Raw genomic sequence first — 22,603 nt, forward strand, 5'->3', positions numbered from 1 at the left:
AATACCTCTTGGCGTGCGGTACCTCTTGATGTGTGGTACCACTGGTGTGCCGTACCTTTTGGTGTGCTGTACCTCTGATGTGTGCTACTTCTTATATACACGACCTCTTGAACCTGAGGCTAGAAGCTTTTTGTCAACTTTGGAAACTTCTTGTCTGCTAATTCTCCCTCTCCTTCTGGAGTCTCAGTCACACACACCATCTGCGTTGTTACTGCTCTGTGTGTGTCTGCTGCTGCCTTTTGAATTCTGTTCTATGTTCAGAACATTTCCCTGTATCATGGTACCAGTGCAGCCCTTAGCCGCAGCTAGTCCGCTATTCAATCCAGGCACTGAGTTTTAAAGCATCTCTATCATTCTGTCCAACAAGTGCAGAAGCCTCATAAACATACTCGGCATGTGTGAAATGAACAGCCTGGAAGTTGTGCACACATGCGCAGCTTCCACAGCCTGAGGTGTCCCTGCTCCATCACAACCCCTCCACTCCTGGCCGTGGTCAGTGTTTTGACCTTCATGGTAGCATAGACTTATATGATATTTCTAAAATTGGAATGAAACAAGTCATTCCAAAAGGACCAACTCTGTGATTTCTCACAAAGAAAGGACTGAACATGGTGAAAATCACAGTCAGAAAGCAGGATGCGGCTACAGGACCAGGGGTGGGGGGAGCTGTCATTCATGGTGGGGATTCAGGTTTTGGGGGAGGGAGCACCTGGAGATGTGGTGGTCCTGGCAGCAAGCCAGGCTGAACTTGGTCAGTACTGCCGACTGTGCACTTAGGAAGGGTTAAGATGGTAAGATGAGAGTGTGTTTTGCCACAGTAAAGAAGGCGAAGGAAAAGCCAGTAGAGAGGAGAGGACTTGAGTCCGTGTTCCGTCCTGCTTCCTGCTGTGAGGGCCCTGGATCTAGAGGAGGACCAGGGCCAGCCTGGGGGTGTGCAGGGCAGCCTCAGTCCTGGCTCTGGGGCCTCCCCTCCAGGGTGAGGGACCTGCAGGGCTTCCAGCAGGACGTGCAGCCCCAGAAGGATGATGTGGAAGGTGTGCTCTGTTGGTACCCAGGATGTTACCCAGAGTCCTCCAGGGCCTGGGGTTCACATCTGTACTTCCTGTCCTCTAGGATGTTACCCACAGTCCTCCAGGGCCTGGGGTTCACATCTGTACTTCCTGTCCTCCAGGATGTTACCCACAGTGCTCCAGGACCTGGGGTTCACATCTGTACTTCCTGTCCTCCAGGATGTTACCCACAGTGCTCCAGGGCCTGGGGTTCACATCTGTACTTCCTGTCCTCCAGGATGTTACCCACAGTCCTCCAGGGCCTGGGGTTCACATCTGTACTTCCTGTCCTCTAGGATGTTACCCACAGTCCTCCAGGGCCTGGGGTTCACAGTTGTACTTCCTGTCCTCTAGGATGTTACCCACAGTCCTCCAGGGCCTGGGGTTCACATCTGTACTTCCTGTCATCTAGGATGTTACCCACAGTTCTCCAGGACTTGGGGTTCACATCTGTACTTCCTGTCCTCCAGGATGTTACCCACAGTTCTCCAGGGCCTGGGTTCATGTCTCACTTCCTGTCCTCCAGGATGTTACCCACAGTCCTCCAGGGCCTTGGGTTCACATCTGAGCTTCCTGTCCTCCAGGATGTTACCCACAGTCCTCCAGGGCCTGGGTTCACATCTGTACTTCCTGTCCTCCAGGATGTTACCCACAGTCCTCCAGGGCCTGGGGTTCACATCTGTACTTCCTGTCCTCCAGGATGTTACCCACAGTCCTCCAGGGCCTGGGGTTCACAGTTGTACTTCCTGTCCTCCAGGATGTTACCCACAGTCCTCCAGGGCCTGGGGTTCACATCTGTACTTCCTGTCCTCCAGGATGTTACCCGCAGTCCTCCAGGGCCTGGGGTTCACAGTTGTACTTCCTGTCCTCCAGGATGTTACCCACAGTCCTCCAGGGCCTGGGTTCATGTCTCACTTCCTGTCATCCAGGATGTTACCCACAGTTCTCCAGGGCCTTGGGTTCACATCTGAGCTTCCTGTCCTCCAAGATGTTACCCACAGTCCTCCAGGGCTTGGGGCTCATTTCTGAGCGTTCTGTCCTCTAGGATGTTACCCACAGTCCTCCAGGGCCTGAGATTCACATCTGCACTTCCTGACCTCCAAGATACCCACCGTCCTCCAGGGCTTAGGGTCCATGTCTGCACTTCCTGTCCTCTAGGATGTTACCCAGCAGTCCTCCAGGGCCTGGGGTTCACATCTGCACTTCCTGTCCTCCAGGGCCGGGTTCATGTCTGCACTTCCTGTCCTCCAGGATGTTACCCACAGTCCTCCAGGGCCTGTGGTTCCCGTCTGCACTTACTGTCCTCCAGGTCCTCGGTATTCCAGACCCTGTTTCCTGATAGCCTTTCAATCATTTAAAAATTTTTGCACAACGTTTCTAGTTGTTTTATGACGTTCTCCTGCGGCTGGAAAGGAAGTCCTACCTGTGGCACATTCTCCCTCCCAGCAAGCCTTTACTGCAGAGGTGGTCTGCTTTGCTAGGTGGGAGCAGTGCACAGCCTGGAGCTCCTAGCACCTCGTGAGCGTGCCGTGGGTGCAGCTTACATGCTGGCTTTTCTTGTGGGGTGAGTTGGAGTGTCAGAGGTAGCTTACTCTAAGGTGAATGTCATGTGACCAAAGACTGGATTGTAACAATTCAAATATCCTCCGTCTCATGGGAATTACGAGGAAAAAACCACGGAAAACGGTCACCATTATGCACACCGCTCCTACAGAAGGGACGTGTCCCCGCAGCACTGGTTTTGGTTTGTGCGTGTGCTGCAATCCTGGGCCGTTAGGTTTATGGGTGACCTTTCACCTGGCCTAAACCCTGCAAGAAAATCAATTGGAGCCTGCAGTTACCTGGGAACTCTCCCAACCCCACGAGGTATTTCTGAAAATTCAACAGCATTGTCATTTGAAACAACATGTAAACTACCACCAATCTGTTAATAAAATGACATTTTTACAGTGTGAATGGTGATCTTGATTTCTAACAAGGCAAATTCCAGAATCATTTCCTTCCTTTTCTTACTGACCTTAGAAGACATCCATATTCTCCATGGATTCTCTTCTTAATACAAAGGCCCTTTTTCCCAGAGACCCGGGTGGTGTGATGGCGAGGTCTCGGTGTCTGGTGTGCCCACTGTGCTGGGCCCAGGCTTACCTGTTAAAGCTCCTGTAGTCCTGCAGCTGCGCCTTGCCCTCGGGCTGGAAGAATTTGGGGTGTAGTGCCTCCAGCAGCTCAGGGTCGCTGCCAATGGCCTGCTCCCAGGGAGACTGGTAGTACTTGGGCACGGCCGTGGTGTTGAACCTCTCAGGAGGGATCTCCTTCAGTGGTCCAGAATAGCCTGGGAAGAGCAAGCACAAGCAGATGGCGCCCAGGGCTCAGCCCCTGCTGGGCCTCCCCTGCGACTTTCCATGCCCCGGTGAACTAAGGCAGGTTGTCCTCTCGTGGTGCCTCGGAGAGCAGCAGTCTGATGCGCTAGGCTATTGGAGCTGTGCCCCTTCCATCAACTTGCAGTGGACCTTAGACCCTACCAATATTTAAAAGTGGGGTCTAGGGAAGTGCAGTGAGGACAGAAGTCCCTCCTCCCCCAGTGGACCCTGGAGGTGACTGGTCTCGCACCTGGGCAGTGCAGAAGCTGCAGGAAGGTGGACCCCTCTCCTCACCCCTGGGCACCCGTCCCTTCTCTACCTGGGTTCTCCAGGGTCTCACCCCTGTTCTGTGTCTGGCCTTCACCACCCTCACTCATGCCTCCCCAGAGCTACAAGTGTTCTGCAAGTACCGTTTCAGAACCTCCAAGCCACTGTGAGGCCACCGAGGGCACACCTGCCTCCTGGGCTCAGCTGGCCCTTGGGTCTGCACCTGCCCCACCCAGCCCTGCCCTCAGGTTCTGCCTCCGCAGCTGGTGGCTCTGCTGCGGGCTTCCCGGGGCTCCTCCCGAGCTCTGAGGTGTCTTGCTTGGCTCCATGTTCCCTCGCTCTGAGACAGCAGGCTCCTCTGCTCACCTTTCTTTGGCAGGTACCGCCCTCGGCATCGCCTGTGAGGGGCCACCCGGGAAGGCTCCAGCCCCCCTCCCCCCGAGGCTTGGTGGCTCCCAGAGCTCCTCCTCAGATATCCACGCTGTCTGAAGGAGTCCATCTACACTCATGGCCTTTATTGACCCTCAGATGGACGATTCCAGCTTTGCTTTTGATCTCCAAGCTGCTCTGTTTCTCCAAATGAATGTTTCATGGTGCCCTGACCTGACCATGGGTGTGGACCCCAGGCAGCCATTTCTAGATCCGTCATCAGACAAAATGTCAGTACTGTCCGCAGACGATGCGTCAGTGTCACCCTGAACATCCTCATCCTCGGCAGATCACTACCAACTGCACAAAAGCAGTGGCCCTCGACTGATTTGCACTTATGAATCACCTGGGCGCTGTTTAGAATGTAGGTGGGGTGCAGGTGCAGCCCAGGGCAGGGCGCTTGCCTGGCACGCAGGAGGCCTGGGTTCCGTCCCAGCACCACAATAAATAAGTAAGTGCGATGCCGGTAACTGGCTCTGACCCCAGCCCCCTGGCTTCGGTAAGGCTCAGGTACAGCCCACGCGTGTCCAGCAAACACCCAGGCAGACCTTATGCCGTAGTCTGTGGACAGAACAGTGAGTGACTTTCCCTCTCCTGTCCACTTCCTGTCCTGCTGCCCTGCTCAGGCCATCCGTTTCTTGCCAGGGCTCTTGGGACAACCTTCACACTGCTGCTCCGCTCTTGGCCCTCTCTCTGCAGGCCACCTCACCCAGCTGCCTCGGTGCCCTCCAAACCCCAGGCCTGAGCCTCCCGCTTCCTGCCTACCACCTGGTCTGCTGCCGCTCTCTCCTCCTCGCACGCCCCTGCGCTGCAGCCCTCTGCCATCCCTTGGGTCCGTTGTGCCCCCCTGGAAGGTCCTGCCTAATTCTTGTCACGTGAACGCTCCTATCTGGGGTCTGGCTGAGGTCACCTCTCCTCTGTGGCCACCCCTGTTTCCTCCCTGTCTTCACTGGCCACCACCTCAACGCTGTGTCCTCCCTTCCTGGGTCACCTGAGGGTGGGCCTGTGAGGTGGAGCATTAGGTTTATGAGGCCTGGGCCTTCCTCGCAGACCCCGCCCGCCCCGTGCTGGACTTCTGCACACCTTGTCCCCTGTTAGCAGCGATCCTGTGACTGTGACCCCAGTGTACAGTCACCTTGAGTTCCATTTCCCTCCGACTGTGTGCAGACACTTCTGGAGATGTCTACCTCAGGCTCATACTCATTGTCAGGGCTTCCTAATGACCTACTGAATTAAGGGACCACAATTATGTAATATTTTCCCATTTTTGAACATCCAGGATTTTCCAGGTTTTTTTTATAGGGACAATTAATAACTTTTTCATTTTTGGCATGCTAAATTATTTATAGGAAATGTGCATACGCCTAACGTCTCAGTAATGTGACAATTCAGCAGTACTACATATGTGTGTGCATGTATATATAAACATTTATGTACATGTGTATATTCATGCACATATGCATATATATACATATATATGTGTGTATATGAAATGTTTCTTATTTGTTTTTAAAGCACATTTCTAATATAATTGATTTCAAATAAAGACATTTTAGCTCTACAGTATCGTGGCATTATAATACTCTATTGATTGAGAAACATTGGCTTTTGGATGCATAGTTGTTAACCAATAAAAACTACTTTTCTGAGTTGGATTAAGCTATAGTTTGCTTCCTGAAGTTGCGATTTCAACTCACCAGCCAACGAGTCAGCCTCTCGTATTCCTGCTTCGTAACCAACCCCCCAGACCCTCTGAACTCGCCCTCTCCCTGCTCGGTTTTCACAGACGCTTTCTAGAGTTTAATAAGTGGATACTTAGCTTTAAGTAGCTACAGGAACTTGCACTTTCAATTCCTGTCCTTGGCCTGTGTCCACGTGTACATGTGACCCGTTCCTGATGGTAGTGGGATGCACACACAGTGGGGACCTTTGTGCAGACTGCATGCATTATGGATGTGTGCCCCTGTCCCCAAGGTCTGCTGCAGTGGCCTTGGGGGTGGGGCCCAACTCTATCCACTCTGCGATGCATCGCATCCTATAGAGTGATGACCTTATAATCAACGTCCTAAGTGCCAAGAGCCCCAGGTGATGGCAGATGAACTGTCCCCTCCCCCATCCCGTCTACTCCCTTTCCCATTCAACAAACAAACAAATAAACAAGGAAAAAAAAAAAAACCACTCCAAACACTGGAAAGCAGTAGGCCAAAGCTCTTCTGCTGCAATGTGGGGTGAAAAGTGGCTGCTGAGGCTGATCAGGGTGCTGGTTAGGAACCCAGCCCTGGCCCTGTGCCTGGCTGGCCTGCTGGGAAGTCCTCACTGCGTTCCTAAGAATGGCGCAGGCAGGCCCAGCTCAGCAGGCTGAGGTTCCATGTGCATTTGGATAAGGTTTAATGTCTTACAGTTGGTTCACTTATGTATTTGCAAAAATACTACTCTATTGGAACCCTTTGAGAAAAATTCTCTAACCGCTTTTGCTAAATCTACTGTTTATTTTGTGAGAAATGACAGGCATTGCTAACTTCAAAATAAAATTATCTAAAATTTTAAGAATCCATTTTGTTCATCACTCTTGAGGAAATATTGGGAGTTCCTCTCTCAATAGGCAGTACTGGATTTTTCTGGAAGGTCTCCTACGCAGTATCTAGTGGTGATTCTAAATCATAGGTACTAGAAGAATAGGGTCTGCCTCTTCCAAGGGCAGGGACACAGAGGAGCCCTTGGGGGGCTGCCCGAGGCCCCTAGCCGTATCGCACCATCCCTTTAGTTCCGAGTGTGCACACTTACGCTAACTCACCCACAAGCAGGTGTCTAATGAGAACAGCTGATGCGTTTTCACGAAGGCTCCTCAGGCCTGGGTCTGGCCTCAGGCAGGCAGTTCCACCGTTCCGGCCCTGAGGTCAGTTACCTGGAGCGAGGCTCTCTGGGTTGGGAGGGCTCCGCGGATCCGGGGTGTTGGGAGGCGTCAGGGGGGCCTGCTGGGAGCCCCCCTCCAGGATGCTCCCGTCCAGCTTTCCGTTCTGCATAGCAAGGCTGTGCTGCGTTGATAAAAGGAGAGTCTGTTGAGAACGCTCAAACGCGGGTCCCCCTCCCCGCACGGCGGAGCTTTACCCAGGCCATTGCTCCTGAGCATTCTCCTGTGCCCGACCCAGACCTGCCTGTAACAAGCCCTGCTGTGCGCCAGGTCTGCCCCTGGGCTTCACGTCCATCACTCAAGTCCAGGTCGAGCCTTCCTGGGAGGCCAGTGGCCGTGATTCCTGATGGGCACTAGCTGAATGATGTGGAGCTCTCTGGCCAAATACTGGGCTTAGGGTCTCTTATATTACCCTTGCATTTTGTAGCTGGGCTTTGGATTCTTTACTATGTAAAAATTTAAAGTTTAATATGAAATTTGAATAGTAGTTGCACATACCAAGTCCTCACCCCACCAACAGAAGGAACAGTCACACTATAAATGCATGAATTTACAGAGGGAAAACTTTTAGAAAATAAAACACTTAAAAGAGATGGTTGTCTCAGGTTTTAAATGAATTATTTTGGTATTACAATTTGTATTTCTTCTACAGCAATGATCTACTACCTTAAAACTTTGCATTTAAAAAGAGAAAAGTAGAACCTCTAATAGATTATGTACTCAGAAGTACAGCTGGGACTTACCCTTTTAACAAAGTATTTTCTTGATTATGTCTGAAAAACATGTATTTTGAAAAGAGGTGCCTAAGATCAAGTTCAGAAAGAAAGATGTAGTGAAGAGCATGGCAGAGACTAACCCTGACCTTTGTCCTCTGTGAAATGTGTAGAAAACATTTACTAATGCTTTTCATTTCTAAATCTATCAGATTTTGTGACAAATATGCCTTTACATTTTCATACTTATTTACCCTTACAAAAATTTATTAATAAAAATCTGTTTTGTCCTAAAATTCAAATACCACAAAGGCCATAAACTAGGCTCCTGGCCTGGTCCATGGGGAGGGAAGGAAAGGTGTCCTGGCCTGCGTGCTCCAGTGCCTGCGTCCAGGTTCACCTCCACAGTGTCCAGAGGCCTGGTTTCCCATCAGTAATGGAGATCAATAGATAATCCATAGAGTGCCCCCTTGTGAGTGTTGTGCACATGCCCACATGTCACCACACCTCCCACCACCACATGCAACTGTCGCGCACCAACCAACAAAGGAAGACACCAGAGGTTCTGCTCCACCTCTTGCGAGCTGCTTAGCTCTGGCTTGGAGCAGAGTTGGTATAAGATGAGATGGTCGTGAACGGTCACCTTGGTGTCACACGGATCCTGCGACTCACTCTTGCCTGTTCTAGAACCACACACTTCCAAGAAGAGCACCATTGAGCAAGAGGACTTCAGTTCCAGGAGGCAGGACCTAGCTGTCGCTGCCGAGGCTGATTTACACAGCAAAACATCGACCCTGTGAGCGTCTGCAGTGCTTCAGCCCTGCACACCCACTTGCACCCGCCTCACTCCACCAACCCTCACACGGGCACTGAAGAGAGCCAAGCTGGCCTGGCACTCAGACCTGCCCATCGGGTCTCATCGCCATCAGTTCTGGAGCGTCCACCAGTCCTCCTGCTGAGAACTCCCAGGTGCCGGTCACCTGGAAGGATTCCCCGTGGCTCCGTGCACCCCCTGTGCATCCCCAGGTCGGTCACTCTGTCCCTGCAGCCTCCCAGGTCTGTCCTCCCGCACTCCCGGTCATTCCCCGAACTCCGCCGTGTAGGTCTGGGTGTGTTTCGCTCATCACTCCTGGTCCCCTGGGAACAGGGTTCACCCATTCGCTTGCGCTGTTCAGGGCCCTGCGTGGAGTGTTTGCTGGAAATGTAATGAGCAAATCATGCCCCACGTGTCCCGGGGGGCTGTTTAAACACACTCTTCCTCTGGGTTCACCTACCTGTCCCTGCCACTCAGGCTCTTCTGGGGTCACCTGCACGCTCCCTTAGCTCACACTCTTGTCACTTGGTCACCTGCCTCCCATCTGAGTCCCAGGAGCTGTTTCCCCAGGGGCCTGGGCCAGGAGCCTCTGAGTGTGGCCCGAGTCTTTCCTACAGGCTGCTCCCTGCTGGCGACCAGTGAAAGGCGGCAGACCCTGGCGGTCTGCAGCACCCTCCTGGGTCTGCTCCCTGCCTGCAGACGCCCCTGCTTCCCAGCTGCTTCCTCCCACCTCTTCCCAGTCATCCCACGCCCCAAGTTCCGCCTTCCGTCTGACCATCCTCACCCCCAGGCCACTCCACACCGTCTCAGCACAGCGGCCACATCTGCGGCCCTCTCCTGTTCCTTCCTGTTCTTGTCAGCTGCGTTTTGTTCCTGCATCTGTGTCACCTGTGTCACACTGGGTCCCCAACTGGTCCACAGTCTGGTTTGAATCTCACAGAGCCCAGTCATGATTTTTCCTTTGTTCTATGATAAAGTTTCGCTGAAACACGACTTTGATAATCAATTGCTAAAGGCAAAGCACTGTCCAGACACACATACACACAACGCTCTGCAGTTTGAGTTTAGATCCTGGGTGTTCAGCTTAATTGACTAGTTTTTTTTTTTTAACTTCTGAATCTATAATACCCATTAAAGTGGAAAGTTCATGCCAACTTTTAAATAAAAGCGCAGCTGAGGTGAACACAGGACACTCCACTGCACAGTGGGGAGGTGAGCGCCTTCTCTGACCACCAGTGGTCTCCTAGGGTACAGGACTGACCTTCTCCCCTCCCCGGGGACTGACAGTGGACAGGAAGTCACTCTCCTTTCCCCATCAGCCCCCTGTTATCAGGATATGCCTGGACCCACTGCCACTGCTACACCCAAGGGAGAGCCTCTGAGGTCAGCTAGCCCCGGCCTCACACTGCAGCGTTCCAGGTCGTCTGTGGTTCCCTGCACAAGAGCCGGACACGGGAAAATGCATCTCTCTATATCTTAGGTAAGCTGACCGTGGACAATTTAAAGCTGGAAGTGCGTCTTATAGGTCACAAACTTGTAAGGTTTGTTTTTGGCACTGGGTACTGAACCCAGGATGCTTCACCACAGAGCCACACCCCAGCCCTTTTTATTTTCTATTTTGACACAGGATCTTGCTAAGTTGCTGAGGTTGGCCTGGAACTTGCAACCCTCCTGCCTCAGCTTCCTGAGTCCTGGGATTACAGGCGCGTGTTACCACATCCAGCATAAGCACGTGACTTAAAATGTGACATGGTGTCTGTTAAAATATCACTGGGAAAAAGTGGGATTCTTTGGGGTGTGTTCTGTACTTTGTGCCAAATACATAGAAGTCATTTTTTGAACAAAATAAATATATATTCAGAATCCCAGTCTATGTAGCATCGTCTCATTTCAAAATGACTTCTCAGGGTGTGCCAGCATTTCTCAAGAGTCCTGGAGATCTGGAGATGTCGGAAACAGAGGGAAGGTCTTCGTCTGACTCACCCTCTGTCTCGTGGCCTGGTGCTGTTCTCCTCGTGTTCTTCCTGTGCCTTATTCCAAGAAGTAAGGCAGTTCAGAACGGGCTTCGGCAGCCTGCGGTGTTTCTCCACTTCTTTTCACGAACACACATTTCCTGTATTTATTATTGTATCCCAGAAAGTGAATGCGGTTTGAATTTGCCAGTGGCCCTCAGTAGGAGCGTAAGCTCAAAGCTGAATTCATGCTTTTTGTTTTAAAATAATATTTGCTGTTTGAATGAATAGAATCGATTGTGAAGGAGTTGATTTAGATCTTCAACAGTGTGAGGTCCTGAACGTCATACTAAAACAGGGTCACAGGGTGATAATTAGGTCATAGTTTTGACAATACTATAGCTCAAGGGAAGCACAAAGTGTGTTCCCAAAGTGGTTGTTACATTAGACTGACATATGTGACATGCAAAGATGGTTCAAGGACCCCATCGCAAGCTCACAGTTACTTTCTGTCAGTGGTTCTTGGTTTTTTCCTTACTAGATGGAAGCTGTGTTTACTTTGTTTAATTAATTAATTAGTATCATTACTTTTGTAAGGGGGATTGAACCCCAGGGTACTTGACCTCTGAGCCACACCCTCAAACCTTTTTATATTTTTATTTTGATACAGGGTCTTGCTAAGTTGCCTAGGTCCTTGCTAAGTTGCTGAGACTTTCCTTGAACTTGTAATCCTCCTGCCTCAGCCTCCCGAGCCGCAGGGATCCCAGGTCTGGGCCACTGTGCCCAGCTGTCTATCTGTGCTTGAACTCCCCACATAGTACCTGGAACGGAGCAGGTGCTCTGTAGATGTTGGCCACAGTGTCAACGGATAAGTGGAGCTTGGTCTGGAGGGACACGGCTGTCGGCCTCCCGTGGCATCACCACTGCACCTGAGGAACACTCACCTGGGAAGTGGCTGGGGTCTGTCGCAGTGGTTGAGGGAACCCACAGGTCTCACGCAAGATCAGAGACCGCGCATTGTTCCTGTCAGAAGGCACCTTAGGGAGCCGTTGAGTCCCCGCCATATTTTACAGATGAGGGAACAAATCCAGAAAGGCAAAGAAACTTCAAATTCACTGCAGGTCACAGGCCGGTGGCAGAGGCAGGAGGGCTGCCTGGCTGCAGGCCAGGCTGAGCCCTGGGAGCTGGCCTTAAGGCTTCAGAGCTTCCCAAATGACACTCTCTCATTCCTAGAGAGAGTCCCTCTCATCAGACTTTAAGTGGGTTCCTCAATTCAGTGCAAAGGGACTTTTGGCTGCTTACTGTGGAGTTATTTACCAGCATTTGGTGGCTTATTTCAGCCTCGTTGGGGCCGTTGTATCCAACAATGCCCAGTTTTCTAGGAAGAGCGATGATCTCTCACAGCGTGTCCGGATTTTTGGGTGTCCAGAACACTGGCCCGGAGCCAATGCAGATGCTGGTGACCAGAGTACATGGGCCCAGAGGGCACTTTCCTGTCCCGTGGCACTTCCTCCAGACCTGTAGTCGGCACACCGTCCGTGGAGATCAGGAGGAAGTTAAGCAGACGGGCGCTGTTCCTTCTCTAGATGCCTAATGTGCAGGCGATTTTTCAAGATGTTCCATGCGACTACCAACCAGGCTCTAGGGTGGGATGGGGGTCCCTCTTCAGCTCTCACGGTGTGAGCTCGGGCACTTTCTGACGGGAGAACACTGTGCATTGTCACAGTGGACGTGGCGTCACGTGGCTCTGTCAGCCCATCCAGTGGAAAGTGGTCCTTCACAACTGGTATGCTGCAGTTGGGCATGACTTGAAGTCCACTGGAACTCACAACCAAGTTGGGCTGAATCCAGGCTTGTTGAAGAGTGCTCATTCATGTGAAAAGCATCTCGTCATCATTGTGTTTCTGTGCTGTGCTGGGGATTGAACGCAGGCCTCATCCATGCTCTACCACTGAGCTCACCCCTGGGTAAATTAAATTTCTAATTTAAAGTGTTTTCTCGACACTGACTATTAATAAGCATAGCAAAGTGAAGAGAAACTCGAGGAATTGATGAGATGTGGTTTATGGGTATAGATATTGCATTCTTTATTTGTTTTAGTAATTCTGGTAGAAGAACCTAGTAGATCAGTCTGCTCAAAACAAGTGGCCATCCATCCACAACCTGCTGGAAAGGCAGGTGGGAGCATTCATAAATCTGCAGGTGGACACCAAAACCTTCCCAACTCTGGAAGGAGACTAGCACAGGAAGCGTCCAGGTTAAGTCTTCAGGTAGACTGCAGTCCTTCCATCTCCAGGTGACTTAGCACAGGTGGTGTCCAGGTTAAGTCTTCAGGTAGACTGCAGTCCTTCCATCTCCAGGTGACTTAGTACAGGTGGTGTCCAGGTAAGCCTGCAGGTAGACAGCAGACCCCCAGCTCCAGGAGACCTAGCACAGGTGGTGTCCAGGTAAGCCTGCAGGTAGACAGCAGACCCCCAGCTCCAGGAGACCTAGCACAGGTGGTGTCCAGGTAAGCCTGCAGGTAGACAGCAGACCCCCAGCTCCAGGAGACCTAGCACAGGTGGTGTCCAGGTAAGCCTGCAGGTAGACAGCAGACCCCCAGCTCCAGGAGACCTAGCACAGGTAGTGTCCAGGTAAGCCTGCAGGTAGACTGCAGACCCCCAGCTCCAGGAGACCTAGCACAGGTGGTGTCCAGGTAAGCCTGCAGGTAGACAGCAGACCCCCAGCTCCAGGAGACCTAGCACAGGTGGTGTCCAGGTAAGCCTGCAGGTAGACAGCAGACCCCCAGCTCCAGGAGGAGACCTAGCACAGGTGGTGTCCAGGTAAGCCTGCAGGTAGACAGCAGACCCCCAACTCCAGGAGACCTAGCACAGGTGGTGTCCAGGTAAGCCTGCAGGTAGACAGCAGACCCCCAGCTCCAGGAGACCTAGCACAGGTGGTGTCCAGGTAAGCCTGCAGGTAGACAGCAGACCCCCAGCTCCAGGAGGAGACCTAGCACAGGTGGTGTCCAGGTAAGCCTGCAGGTAGACAGCAGACCCCCAACTCCAGGAGACCTAGCACAGGTGGTGTCCAGGTAAGCCTGCAGGTAGACAGCAGACCCCCAGCTCCAGGAGACCTAGCACAGGTGGTGTCCAGGTAAGCCTGCAGGTAGACAGCAGACCCCCAGCTCCAGGAGACCTAGCACAGGTAGTGTCCAGGTAAGCCTGCAGGTAGACTGCAGACCCCCAGCTCCAGGAGACCTAGCACAGGTGGTGTCCAGGTAAGCCTGCAGGTAGACTGCAGACCCCCAGCTCCAGGAGACCTAGCACAGGTGGTGTCCAGGTAAGCCTGCAGGTAGACAGCAGACCCCCAGCTCCAGGAGACCTAGCACAGGTAGTGTCCAGGTAAGCCTGCAGGTAGACTGCAGACCCCCAGCTCCAGGAGACCTAGCACAGGTGGTGTCCAGGTAAGCCTGCAGGTAGACAGCAGACCCCCAGCTCCAGGAGACCTAGCACAGGTGGTGTCCAGGTAAGCCTGCAGGTAGACAGCAGACCCCCAGCTCCAGGAGGAGACCTAGCACAGGTGGTGTCCAGGTAAGCCTGCAGGTAGACATCAGACCCCCAGCTCCAGGAGACCTAGCACAGGTGGTGTCCAGGTAAGCCTGCAGGTAGACAGCAGACCCCCAGCTCCAGGAGACCTAGCACAGGTGGTGTCCAGGTAAGCCTGCAGGTAGACAGCAGACCCCCAGCTCCAGGAGGAGACCTAGCACAGGTGGTGTCCAGGTAAGCCTGCAGGTAGACAGCAGACCCCCAACTCCAGGAGACCTAGCACAGGTGGTGTCCAGGTAAGCCTGCAGGTAGACAGCAGACCCCCAGCTCCAGGAGACCTAGCACAGGTGGTGTCCAGGTAAGCCTGCAGGTAGACAGCAGACCCCCAGCTCCAGGAGACCTAGCACAGGTAGTGTCCAGGTAAGCCTGCAGGTAGACTGCAGACCCCCAGCTCCAGGAGACCTAGCACAGGTGGTGTCCAGGTAAGCCTGCAGGTAGACTGCAGACCCCCAGCTCCAGGAGACCTAGCACAGGTGGTGTCCAGGTAAGCCTGCAGGTAGACAGCAGACCCCCAGCTCCAGGAGACCTAGCACAGGTGGTGTCCAGGTAAGCCTGCAGGTAGACAGCAGACCCCCAACTCCAGGAGACCTAGCACAGATGGTGTCCAGGTAAGCCTGCAGGTAGACAGCAGACCCCCAGCTCCAGGAGACCTAGCACAGGTGGTGTCCAGGTAAGCCTGCAGGTAGACAGCAGACCCCCAGCTCCAGGAGACCTAGCACAGGTAGTGTCCAGGTAAGCCTGCAGGTAGACTGCAGACCCCCAGCTCCAGGAGACCTAGCACAGGTGGTGTCCAGGTAAGCCTGCAGGTAGACTGCAGACCCCCAGCTCCAGGAGACCTAGCACAGGTGGTGTCCAGGTAAGCCTGCAGGTAGACTGCAGACCCCCAGCTCCAGGAGACCTAGCACAGGTGGTGTCCAGGTAAGCCTGCAGGTAGACTGCAGACCCCCAGCTCCAGGAGACCTAGCCATGGAGCACATTTGTTGTGGTCCCCACTGTCCCTCCCAGGGTTTCTCTGACTCTTTGTGCCTGGTAGTTGAGAGTTCCTTCCTCAGCAATTGCTCTAATGGCGTGTTGGGGACGATAGTGTCGCCACAATAGGTAAGGCAGGGCTGCATTAGTTAATTTGCTATCAGCTTTCAGCTGGGCAAACCTTTGTCTAGAGTTGTGTCGGCTGTGGTTTTGTCACTGACTGGCACCAAGCTTCCCTACAGGGTGTGGACAAGTGCTGAGAGTAGCCCTGGGTCGGTGGCTCCCAGAGTCTTGGGGGCAGGGGTAGGGCATTTGGCCAGACTGTGCTTGTCCTCGCTTTGGGGATCACTGTGTGCTTGGGATGTGTTTGCATCCCAAACATTCAACTGGTGGCGATAAGACCCTGGAAACTTTTAGCCCTGCTCCTCCCCACTCCCTCACCCTGGCTTTGCCGAAAGAAACAAGCTCCTGGTGCCAAGTCTGCAGGTCACAATGTCCCTATTGAACCCAAGCTGGCTCACACCATACATAATGCTTCTTTTGTCTCTCCACCTAAGGTATTCATTGCCATAAAACACAACGTCCCACAGGTCCAACTGGAAGAAAGTATGTAGAGCAACCTGTTTGGGAGTCTGGTGAGGCAGGCACACGTGGCCCGCTGGTTTAGACAGCAGCGCCAGTTATACCTACGTTTCTCTGTACTTTAGTTTCGTACTGGAAGTTCTCAAACGTGTACTTGTCAGACCTTCTCTGACGCATCTTAAACAGCCTGGCGCCGCGATTGCCGAGGTGGGATAACTCCTCCACCATGATGTCTCTGGGGACGCTGACCTTCTTGCCCAGGTCCATGCTGCCTGCATCTGCAACACAAGGTGCACATGCATGAAAACCTGCAGGCAGTTCCCTGCTCTGGGCTCTAGAGCCACGCCTGCTGCTGCCGGGACCCAGGTGCGGCTCTGCCATGGCAGCCCTGGGGAAACCCTGCCCGCTCCTGGCTACCTGCAGGAGTCCGGATGTGACACTAGCTTTCTCACCTTGAAGTGTGGCTAACAAACAGTGATGCTGAGTTCTCAAAGGGTTGACATGAGAAGGGAACGGGAGGCTTCCTGCAAGCCCTGGTGTGGGGCTGGCCAGCAGAGTGGGTGGAGCAGAGCGTGCTGCCCTTGCTGCGGGCACAGTGTGGCCTTGTCATATGGGGTGCTCTGACAGTGCCCTTCACAGCTGTCCTAACAGGCCGTTTTTCTCCCCGCCCCCCTGCGTTTCTGTGCCAGCTCGAGCCGTGCCCAGCCCACTGGAGGCTCCCAGAGCAGCTCCCGGTCACCTCTGGGAGCTCCTCCCCGGAGTCTCCTCTGCAGTTGTCCCTGCCTTGCACGTTCCCATGACACAGAATCCCTCTATGGTCTGAGCTCTCTAGGTCTTAGTGCTGTGTCCTCAGTATCGCTAGGGGGTAGGGCTGTGTCCTGAGTAAAGAGTGTCAGTCCCAGCTCTAATAAGCTTTTCCTACAACCAAAGACATTGAACTCTTCCACCTGCTTCTTGAGTCGGGAGCACAGTTCCGCACAGCCAACTGCAGGCTGCTACTAAAGGCATAGGAAGAAAAGTCATTTTGTTGAAGCGACGTTGTTAGATGGTGAGACACAGAGACCTTGATTCGGAGGTCTCCGGCAGTGCTTAGGGTGAGACAACAGACTTATTTATTAGATTTGCCCCATTTTGCTTTGCAAAAGCTACTTTATGTTTTGAGATCCCACTGGGGAGCGCTCCACCGGTTATGAGAGTCATAATAATATTAGGACTTCTACTTCTGGGAAGGTAGAGGCTCCTTTCCCAGCCCATCTGGGAGGCCTACTGACAGCTGAGGTGTGGCAGGCCAAGCACTACCCACCATGAAGCCCGGAGGGGAGGCAGCTGTGCCGGGCGGGACCCGGGAGGGGCAGGGCGGATTCTCTGTGTTTTTCTAGCCCCAACCACCTGGGCCCTGCAGCTGAGATCAGAGAGCCTTCGCACCAGCCCAGGGCTAGGAGGAAGAGGACTTAGCAAGGCAACGGGGCACTGTGACAAAGGCCTCTCTCAGTAACGCACCAGGGGACCCTGACCTCACCCGCCACGGCCACCATGTCCACCAGGAGAGCCAGAGTTTTGTTCTGAAATCAGGAGGCTGAGCTGCCTCCCTGTGATGTGTGCAGACTGCGAGAGTCACAAGGAGACCTGAGCTGGAGTCGGCCCAAGCAGGGGGCCCCAGCTCCCACCTGGCCCTGTGCAACCAGCCCCTCTCACAGTGAAAACAGAAGGGAGGGCAGGAAGAGCCTGCAGAAGAGGAGCAGGGCCAAGTGGGAGAGCCAGGCTACCACCCCTTCCTGGGTGTGGCCAGCGTCCAGCTCCACAGGGAGCACACACTCACCCTGAAGTCTCTGCCAGTGCAGCAGAGCGCGGGAGCTGCTCAGTGTCTGAGAACCCCTGAAAAACTGGGCAGTGTTACAGAAATGGGCCATTTCAACATCTTAGTTCTAGAATCAAAATAGCAAGTGTCCTTGAGATTAAAAATATAATAAAAAAGGAAAGAGATGGTATTCCTGAATTAGTTTGACGTAAAACCAAGAGAAAGGGGAATCTGTCTCCAAGTGCGTCTGAAAAGGACCCAGTTAGCAGAGAAAGAACAGGACACTAATATGGAAAACCAAAGTCCAGGCTTTGCCAGTCCAGCCTTTTCTAGAGCTACGCACGCTGTCATGGGATCACCTATTACAAATTAGGCTTTGGGGGCTGGAGTTGTGGCTCAGTGGCAGAGCTCTTGCCTGGCACATGTTAGGCACTGGGTTTGATCCTCAGAACCACATTAAAAATAAATAAATAAAATGAAGGTATTGTGTCCATCTATAGCTAAAAAAAAATTTTTTAAATGATAATGCTTTTAAACAAAATTAAAATTTCCTGAGAAACCTTCCCAAGAGGATATTCTCAGAAACTAGGCAGCACTCCAAGAAGCAGCCGCCAGGGACACAGAGGTTGAGTCGGTCCTCCCAGGCAGGCCTGCCTCCTCCCACCGGGCCTCCGACCTCCACAAGAGGCCAGAGCAGGTCCCTGCTTCCACTGGCTCCACCCCCTGATGCTGGCAATTGGAGCAACGTGAAGGACAGAGTGCAGGGGAGTGGTTCCGGGTGGAATAAGTTTGCCAGAGGTGTGTCTATCAGTTCCCTCTTCCACCAGCCCAGTGCTTCTAAGAGGACCTTGTGACCTAGGTGATCACCACCACCTGCCCTGGAGGCAGTCTCCGGGCCCCTGTGGATGGGGGCGGGGACCTGGGAGGACAGGAGCCAGCAGGGTGCTTTGCTGGCAGATGTGCCAGGGCAGCTCTGCCTGCCGAGGGGATCAGACTGTGCAGGCTCCGCTGGCGAGTCCTGGTGGAACGAGGGGCCAGGCTCGGCACCAAGCCCACCCCGGGGCCAGGGGACCTTCTGGGGACCTCCCCCGGGCCACCAGGGCTCTGGTCTTGTGCTGCGTGCTCAGCAGGCCCAGTTTCTGCCTGGCTCCTCCACTGACTGACTGAGGTCTGAAATGCAGATTGAGGCTGGAGTCCCAGCAGGGGTGAGACCCAGAGGCCAGGGAGGGGGGTCCTCAAAGGGGAAGAGGAGCAGACAGAAGAGGAATTTGAAATCCCATTTCCCCCCATGGCCTGCACCTTGGAGTCCACAGGAAAGTCACTCCTCTCTGGCAGTGTGCCAGTGTCACACATGCTACCCTGGGAGGAAAGGTACCCTGGGAGCCACAGGGAGGCACCTGGAGAAAGGAGCCACCGTCAAGGCCCGTGTCTGTGACAACTCTGCACCGGGGAGGAGAAGAGGCAGAAAGGAGGAGTCACGCCAAGAACATGTGGAACCAGTGCTGGATCGCAGGCGGCCACGGACGATGGTCCAGGGATCTGTGAGCCAGTGTCTCTCACCGTGGACACAGCGGCATCAAAATTAAATTATGTGAGCAAAACAATTAAACAAATTCCATCAAGAACAAGCAGTCGGGGGCTATGGCTCAGCAGTAGAGCGCTCGCCTGGCATGTGCAAGGCCCTGGGTTTAATCCTCACACCACATAAAAATAAATTTAAAAAATAAAGGTACTGAAACTTCAACTAAAAAATAAATATTAAAAATAAAGAACAAGCAGTCATAAACAGTGGCATCTCAGGATTCTTCTGCCACTTTTTCCAAGAGGGAAGCTCGTGGGGTGACTTACGTCTATTGCATCTGCCTGGGGAAGCAGGTGTTTGCTCTGCTGTTCTGCAGCAGAGGATACCAGAGTGACCCAGTGTCCCCTGAACCCACATCTGCATGGGCTGCGTCTCGGATGGCAGCTGAGTTAGACACGAGGAGTATTCACACCACAGAATCTGCACACTGCACAGATCACGGTGTCTTCTGCCACAGATCGACAGCACAGACTTGGACACACCATCAACACTGGGGGGATGATAAGTCAACACAGTGAAAGAGGAGCAACACAATCAACCTGCGGGGCTTCTCCTCCTTTCCCTTCCTGGGAGACGGATCTGGAACGGAGCCAGATGGATATCTAGGACCACCATGGGCTGGGAGGGACCTCTCACTCCTCCAAAGTCAGAGGCACAGAGCCAGGAAGGTCTGGGGCTGCTGCCCTGTCACACAAGTGACTCTCCAACTGCGGGAGGGCCACTGTGTGCTGGGGATCCAGGTCTGTCCCTCCTGTCACTCCTCCACCTTCACCTTCAGGGGACAGGGCCACTGTGTGCTGGGGATCCAGGTCTGTCCCTCCTGTCACTCCTCCACCTTCAGGGGACAGGGCCACTGTGTGCTGGGGATCCAGGTCTGTCCCTCCTGTCACTCCTCCACCTTCAGGGGACAGGGCCACTGTGTGCTGGGGATCCAGGTCTGTCCCTCCTGTCACTCCTCCACCTTCAGGGGACAGGGCCACTGTGTGCTGGGGATCCAGGTCTGTCCCTCCTGTCACTCCTCCACCTTCACCTTCAGGGGACAGGGCCACTGTGTGCTGGGATCCAGGACTGTCCCTCCTGTCACTCCTTCACCTTCACCTTCAGGGGACAGGGTCACTGTGTACTGGGATCCAGGTCTGTCCCTCCTGTCACTCCTCCACCTTCACCTTCACCTTCAGGGGACAGGGTCACTGTGTGCTGGGATCCAGGACTGTCCCTCCTGTCACTCCTCCACCTTCACCTTCAGGGGACAGGGTCACTGTGTGCTGGGATCCAGGTCTGTCCCTCCTGTCACTCCTCCACCTTCACCTTCAGGGGACAGGGTCACTGTGTGCTGGGATCCAGGTCTGTCCCTCCTGTCACTCCTCCACCTTCACCTTCACCTTCAGGGGACAGGGCCACTGTGTGCTGGGATCCAGGCCTGTCCCTCCTGTCACTCCTCCACCTTCACCTTCAGGGGACAGGGCCACTGTGTGCTGGGATCCAGGTCTGTCCCTCCTGTCACTCCTCCACCTTCACCTTCAGGGGACAGGGCCACTGTGTGCTGGGATCCAGGTCTGTCCCTCCTGTCACTCCTCCACCTTCACCTTCAGGGGACAGGGCCACTGTGTGCTGGGATCCAGGTCTGTCCCTCCTGTCACTCCTCCACCTTCACCTTCAGGGGACAGGGCCACTGTGTGCTGGGATCCAGGTCTGTCCCTCCTGTCACTCCTCCACCTTCACTTTCAGGGGACAGGGCCACTGTGTGCTGGGATCCAGGTCTGTCCCTCCTGTCACTCCTCCACCTTCACCTTCAGGGGACAGGGCCACTGTGTGCTGGGATCCAGGTCTGTCCCTCCTGTCACTCCTCCACCTTCACCTTCCAGGGGACAGGGCCACTGTGTGCTGGGATCCAGGTCTGTCCCTCCTGTCACTCCTCCACCTTCACCTTCAGGGGACAGGGTCACTGTGTGCTGGGATCCAGGTCTGTCCCTCCTGTCACTCCTCCACCTTCACCTTCAGGGGACAGGGCCACTGTGTGCTGGGATCCAGGTCTGTCCCTCCTGTCACTCCTCCACCTTCCAGGGGACAGGGCCACTGTGTGCTGGGATCCAGGTCTGTCCCTCCTGTCACTCCTTCACCTTCACCTTCAGGGGACAGGGCCACTGTGTGCTGGGATCCAGGACTGTCCCTCCTATCACTCCTTCACCTTCACCTTCAGGGGACAGGGTCACTGTGTGCTGGGATCCAGGTCTGTCCCTCCTGTCACTCCTTCACCTTCACCTTCAGGGGACAGGGCCACTGTGTGCTGGGATCCAGGTCTGTCCCTCCTGTCACTCCTCCACCTTCACCTTCAGGGGACAGGGCCACTGTGTGCTGGGATCCAGGTCTGTCCCTCCTGTCACTCCTCCACCTTCACCTTCAGGGGACAGGGCCACTGTGTGCTGGGATCCAGGTCTGTCCCTCCTGTCCCTCCTCCACCTTCACCTTCAGGGGACAGGGTCACTGTGTGCTGGGATCCAGGTCTGTCCCTCCTGTCACTCCTTCACCTTCACCTTCAGGGGACAGGGCCACTGTGTGCTGGGATCCAGGTCTGTCCCTCCTGTCACTCCTCCACCTTCACCTTTAGGGGACAGGGTCACTGTGTGCTGGGATTCAGGTCTGTCCCTCCTGTCACTCCTCCACCTTCACCTTCAGGGGACAGGGCCACTGTGTGCTGGGATCCAGGTCTGTCCCTCCTGTCACTCCTCCACCTTCACCTTCCAGGGGACAGGGCCACTGTGTGCTGGGATCCAGGACTGTCCCTCCTGTCACTCCTTCACCTTCACCTTCAGGGGACAGGGTCACTGTGTGCTGGGATCCAGGTCTGTCCCTCCTGTCACTCCTCCACCTTCACCTTCAGGGGACAGGGTCACTGTGTGCTGGGATCCAGGTCTGTCCCTCCTGTCACTCCTCCACCTTTAGGGGACAGGGTCACTGTGTTCTGGGATCCAGGTCTGTCCCTCCTGTCCCTCACTGCCCCACCCTCCCAGGGGCGAGGCCTCTGTGGGTGATGATCCTTGCCTCTCTCTCTTCCTGTATGGCATGCTGTTCCTACGCACAGAGATTCCACGTTCTGCCCTCGTCTGCCCATAAATGGACACCCTGTGTGGGGTCTGAAGGCGTGTTCGTCTTTGCTTGGTCAGTTACAGCTCCAACCTGGCTACTCATGCTGCCCTCGTGCCTTTCAGGTTGCGTTTGTGGCATTAGGTCATCTATTGAGAATAATATGGTCAAGCATGCTTCACTGCTGATGTCAGCCACAGTGGTCAGACTGAGGTCGGTCAGTGGACCCAATCTGCACTTGACACTGACGTCGGCCTGCAGCTATCTGGAGGACAAAAGACCTTTCAAACAGCCCCCATGGATGCCTGGCTTCAGCAGCCCTGACATCGGAAAGCAGAGGCGAGCCCTGGCCGGCGGCTGAGTTGTGGGCGTGCTGACTTAGTTCAGAGGCCTGATGGAGGCACAGAGATGGGCCTGTCCACAGGAAGACGGGTGGATGTATTATACAGCTGGACGCAGTTGCCACACTAGTAATGTTAGCAACTCAGGAGGCAGGAGGATCACAAGTT

At 54.1% G+C, this 22,603-nt stretch overlaps 1 protein-coding gene across 3 annotated transcripts in view; it reads right to left on the minus strand.

Annotated features, from left to right (window-relative positions):
• Positions 1–22,603, minus strand: part of Myoz2 (myozenin 2) — a 43,665-nt gene that overhangs the window by 16,304 nt on the left and 4,758 nt on the right. The window contains exons 1-4 of one of the 3 annotated variants that reach the window (XM_078022185.1): positions 17,150–17,364; positions 15,739–15,908; positions 7,008–7,137; positions 3,195–3,378 (exon numbers count right to left, since the gene is read on the minus strand). In XM_078022185.1, coding sequence (XP_077878311.1) covers positions 3,195–3,378; positions 7,008–7,137; positions 15,739–15,908; positions 17,150–17,165 — 500 coding nt within the window. In that variant the 5' untranslated portion in view covers positions 17,166–17,364. Of the gene's footprint in view, positions 1–3,194; positions 3,379–7,007; positions 7,138–15,738; positions 15,909–16,082; positions 16,223–17,149; positions 17,365–22,603 lie in introns of those variants that run through there. The other 2 variants (XM_078022186.1, XM_005341339.5) reach the window with 2 other exon arrangements.

The sequence above is a fragment of the Ictidomys tridecemlineatus genome, chromosome 9 (genome assembly GCF_052094955.1).
Source record: "Ictidomys tridecemlineatus isolate mIctTri1 chromosome 9, mIctTri1.hap1, whole genome shotgun sequence".
Lineage (NCBI taxonomy): Eukaryota > Metazoa > Chordata > Mammalia > Rodentia > Sciuridae > Ictidomys > Ictidomys tridecemlineatus.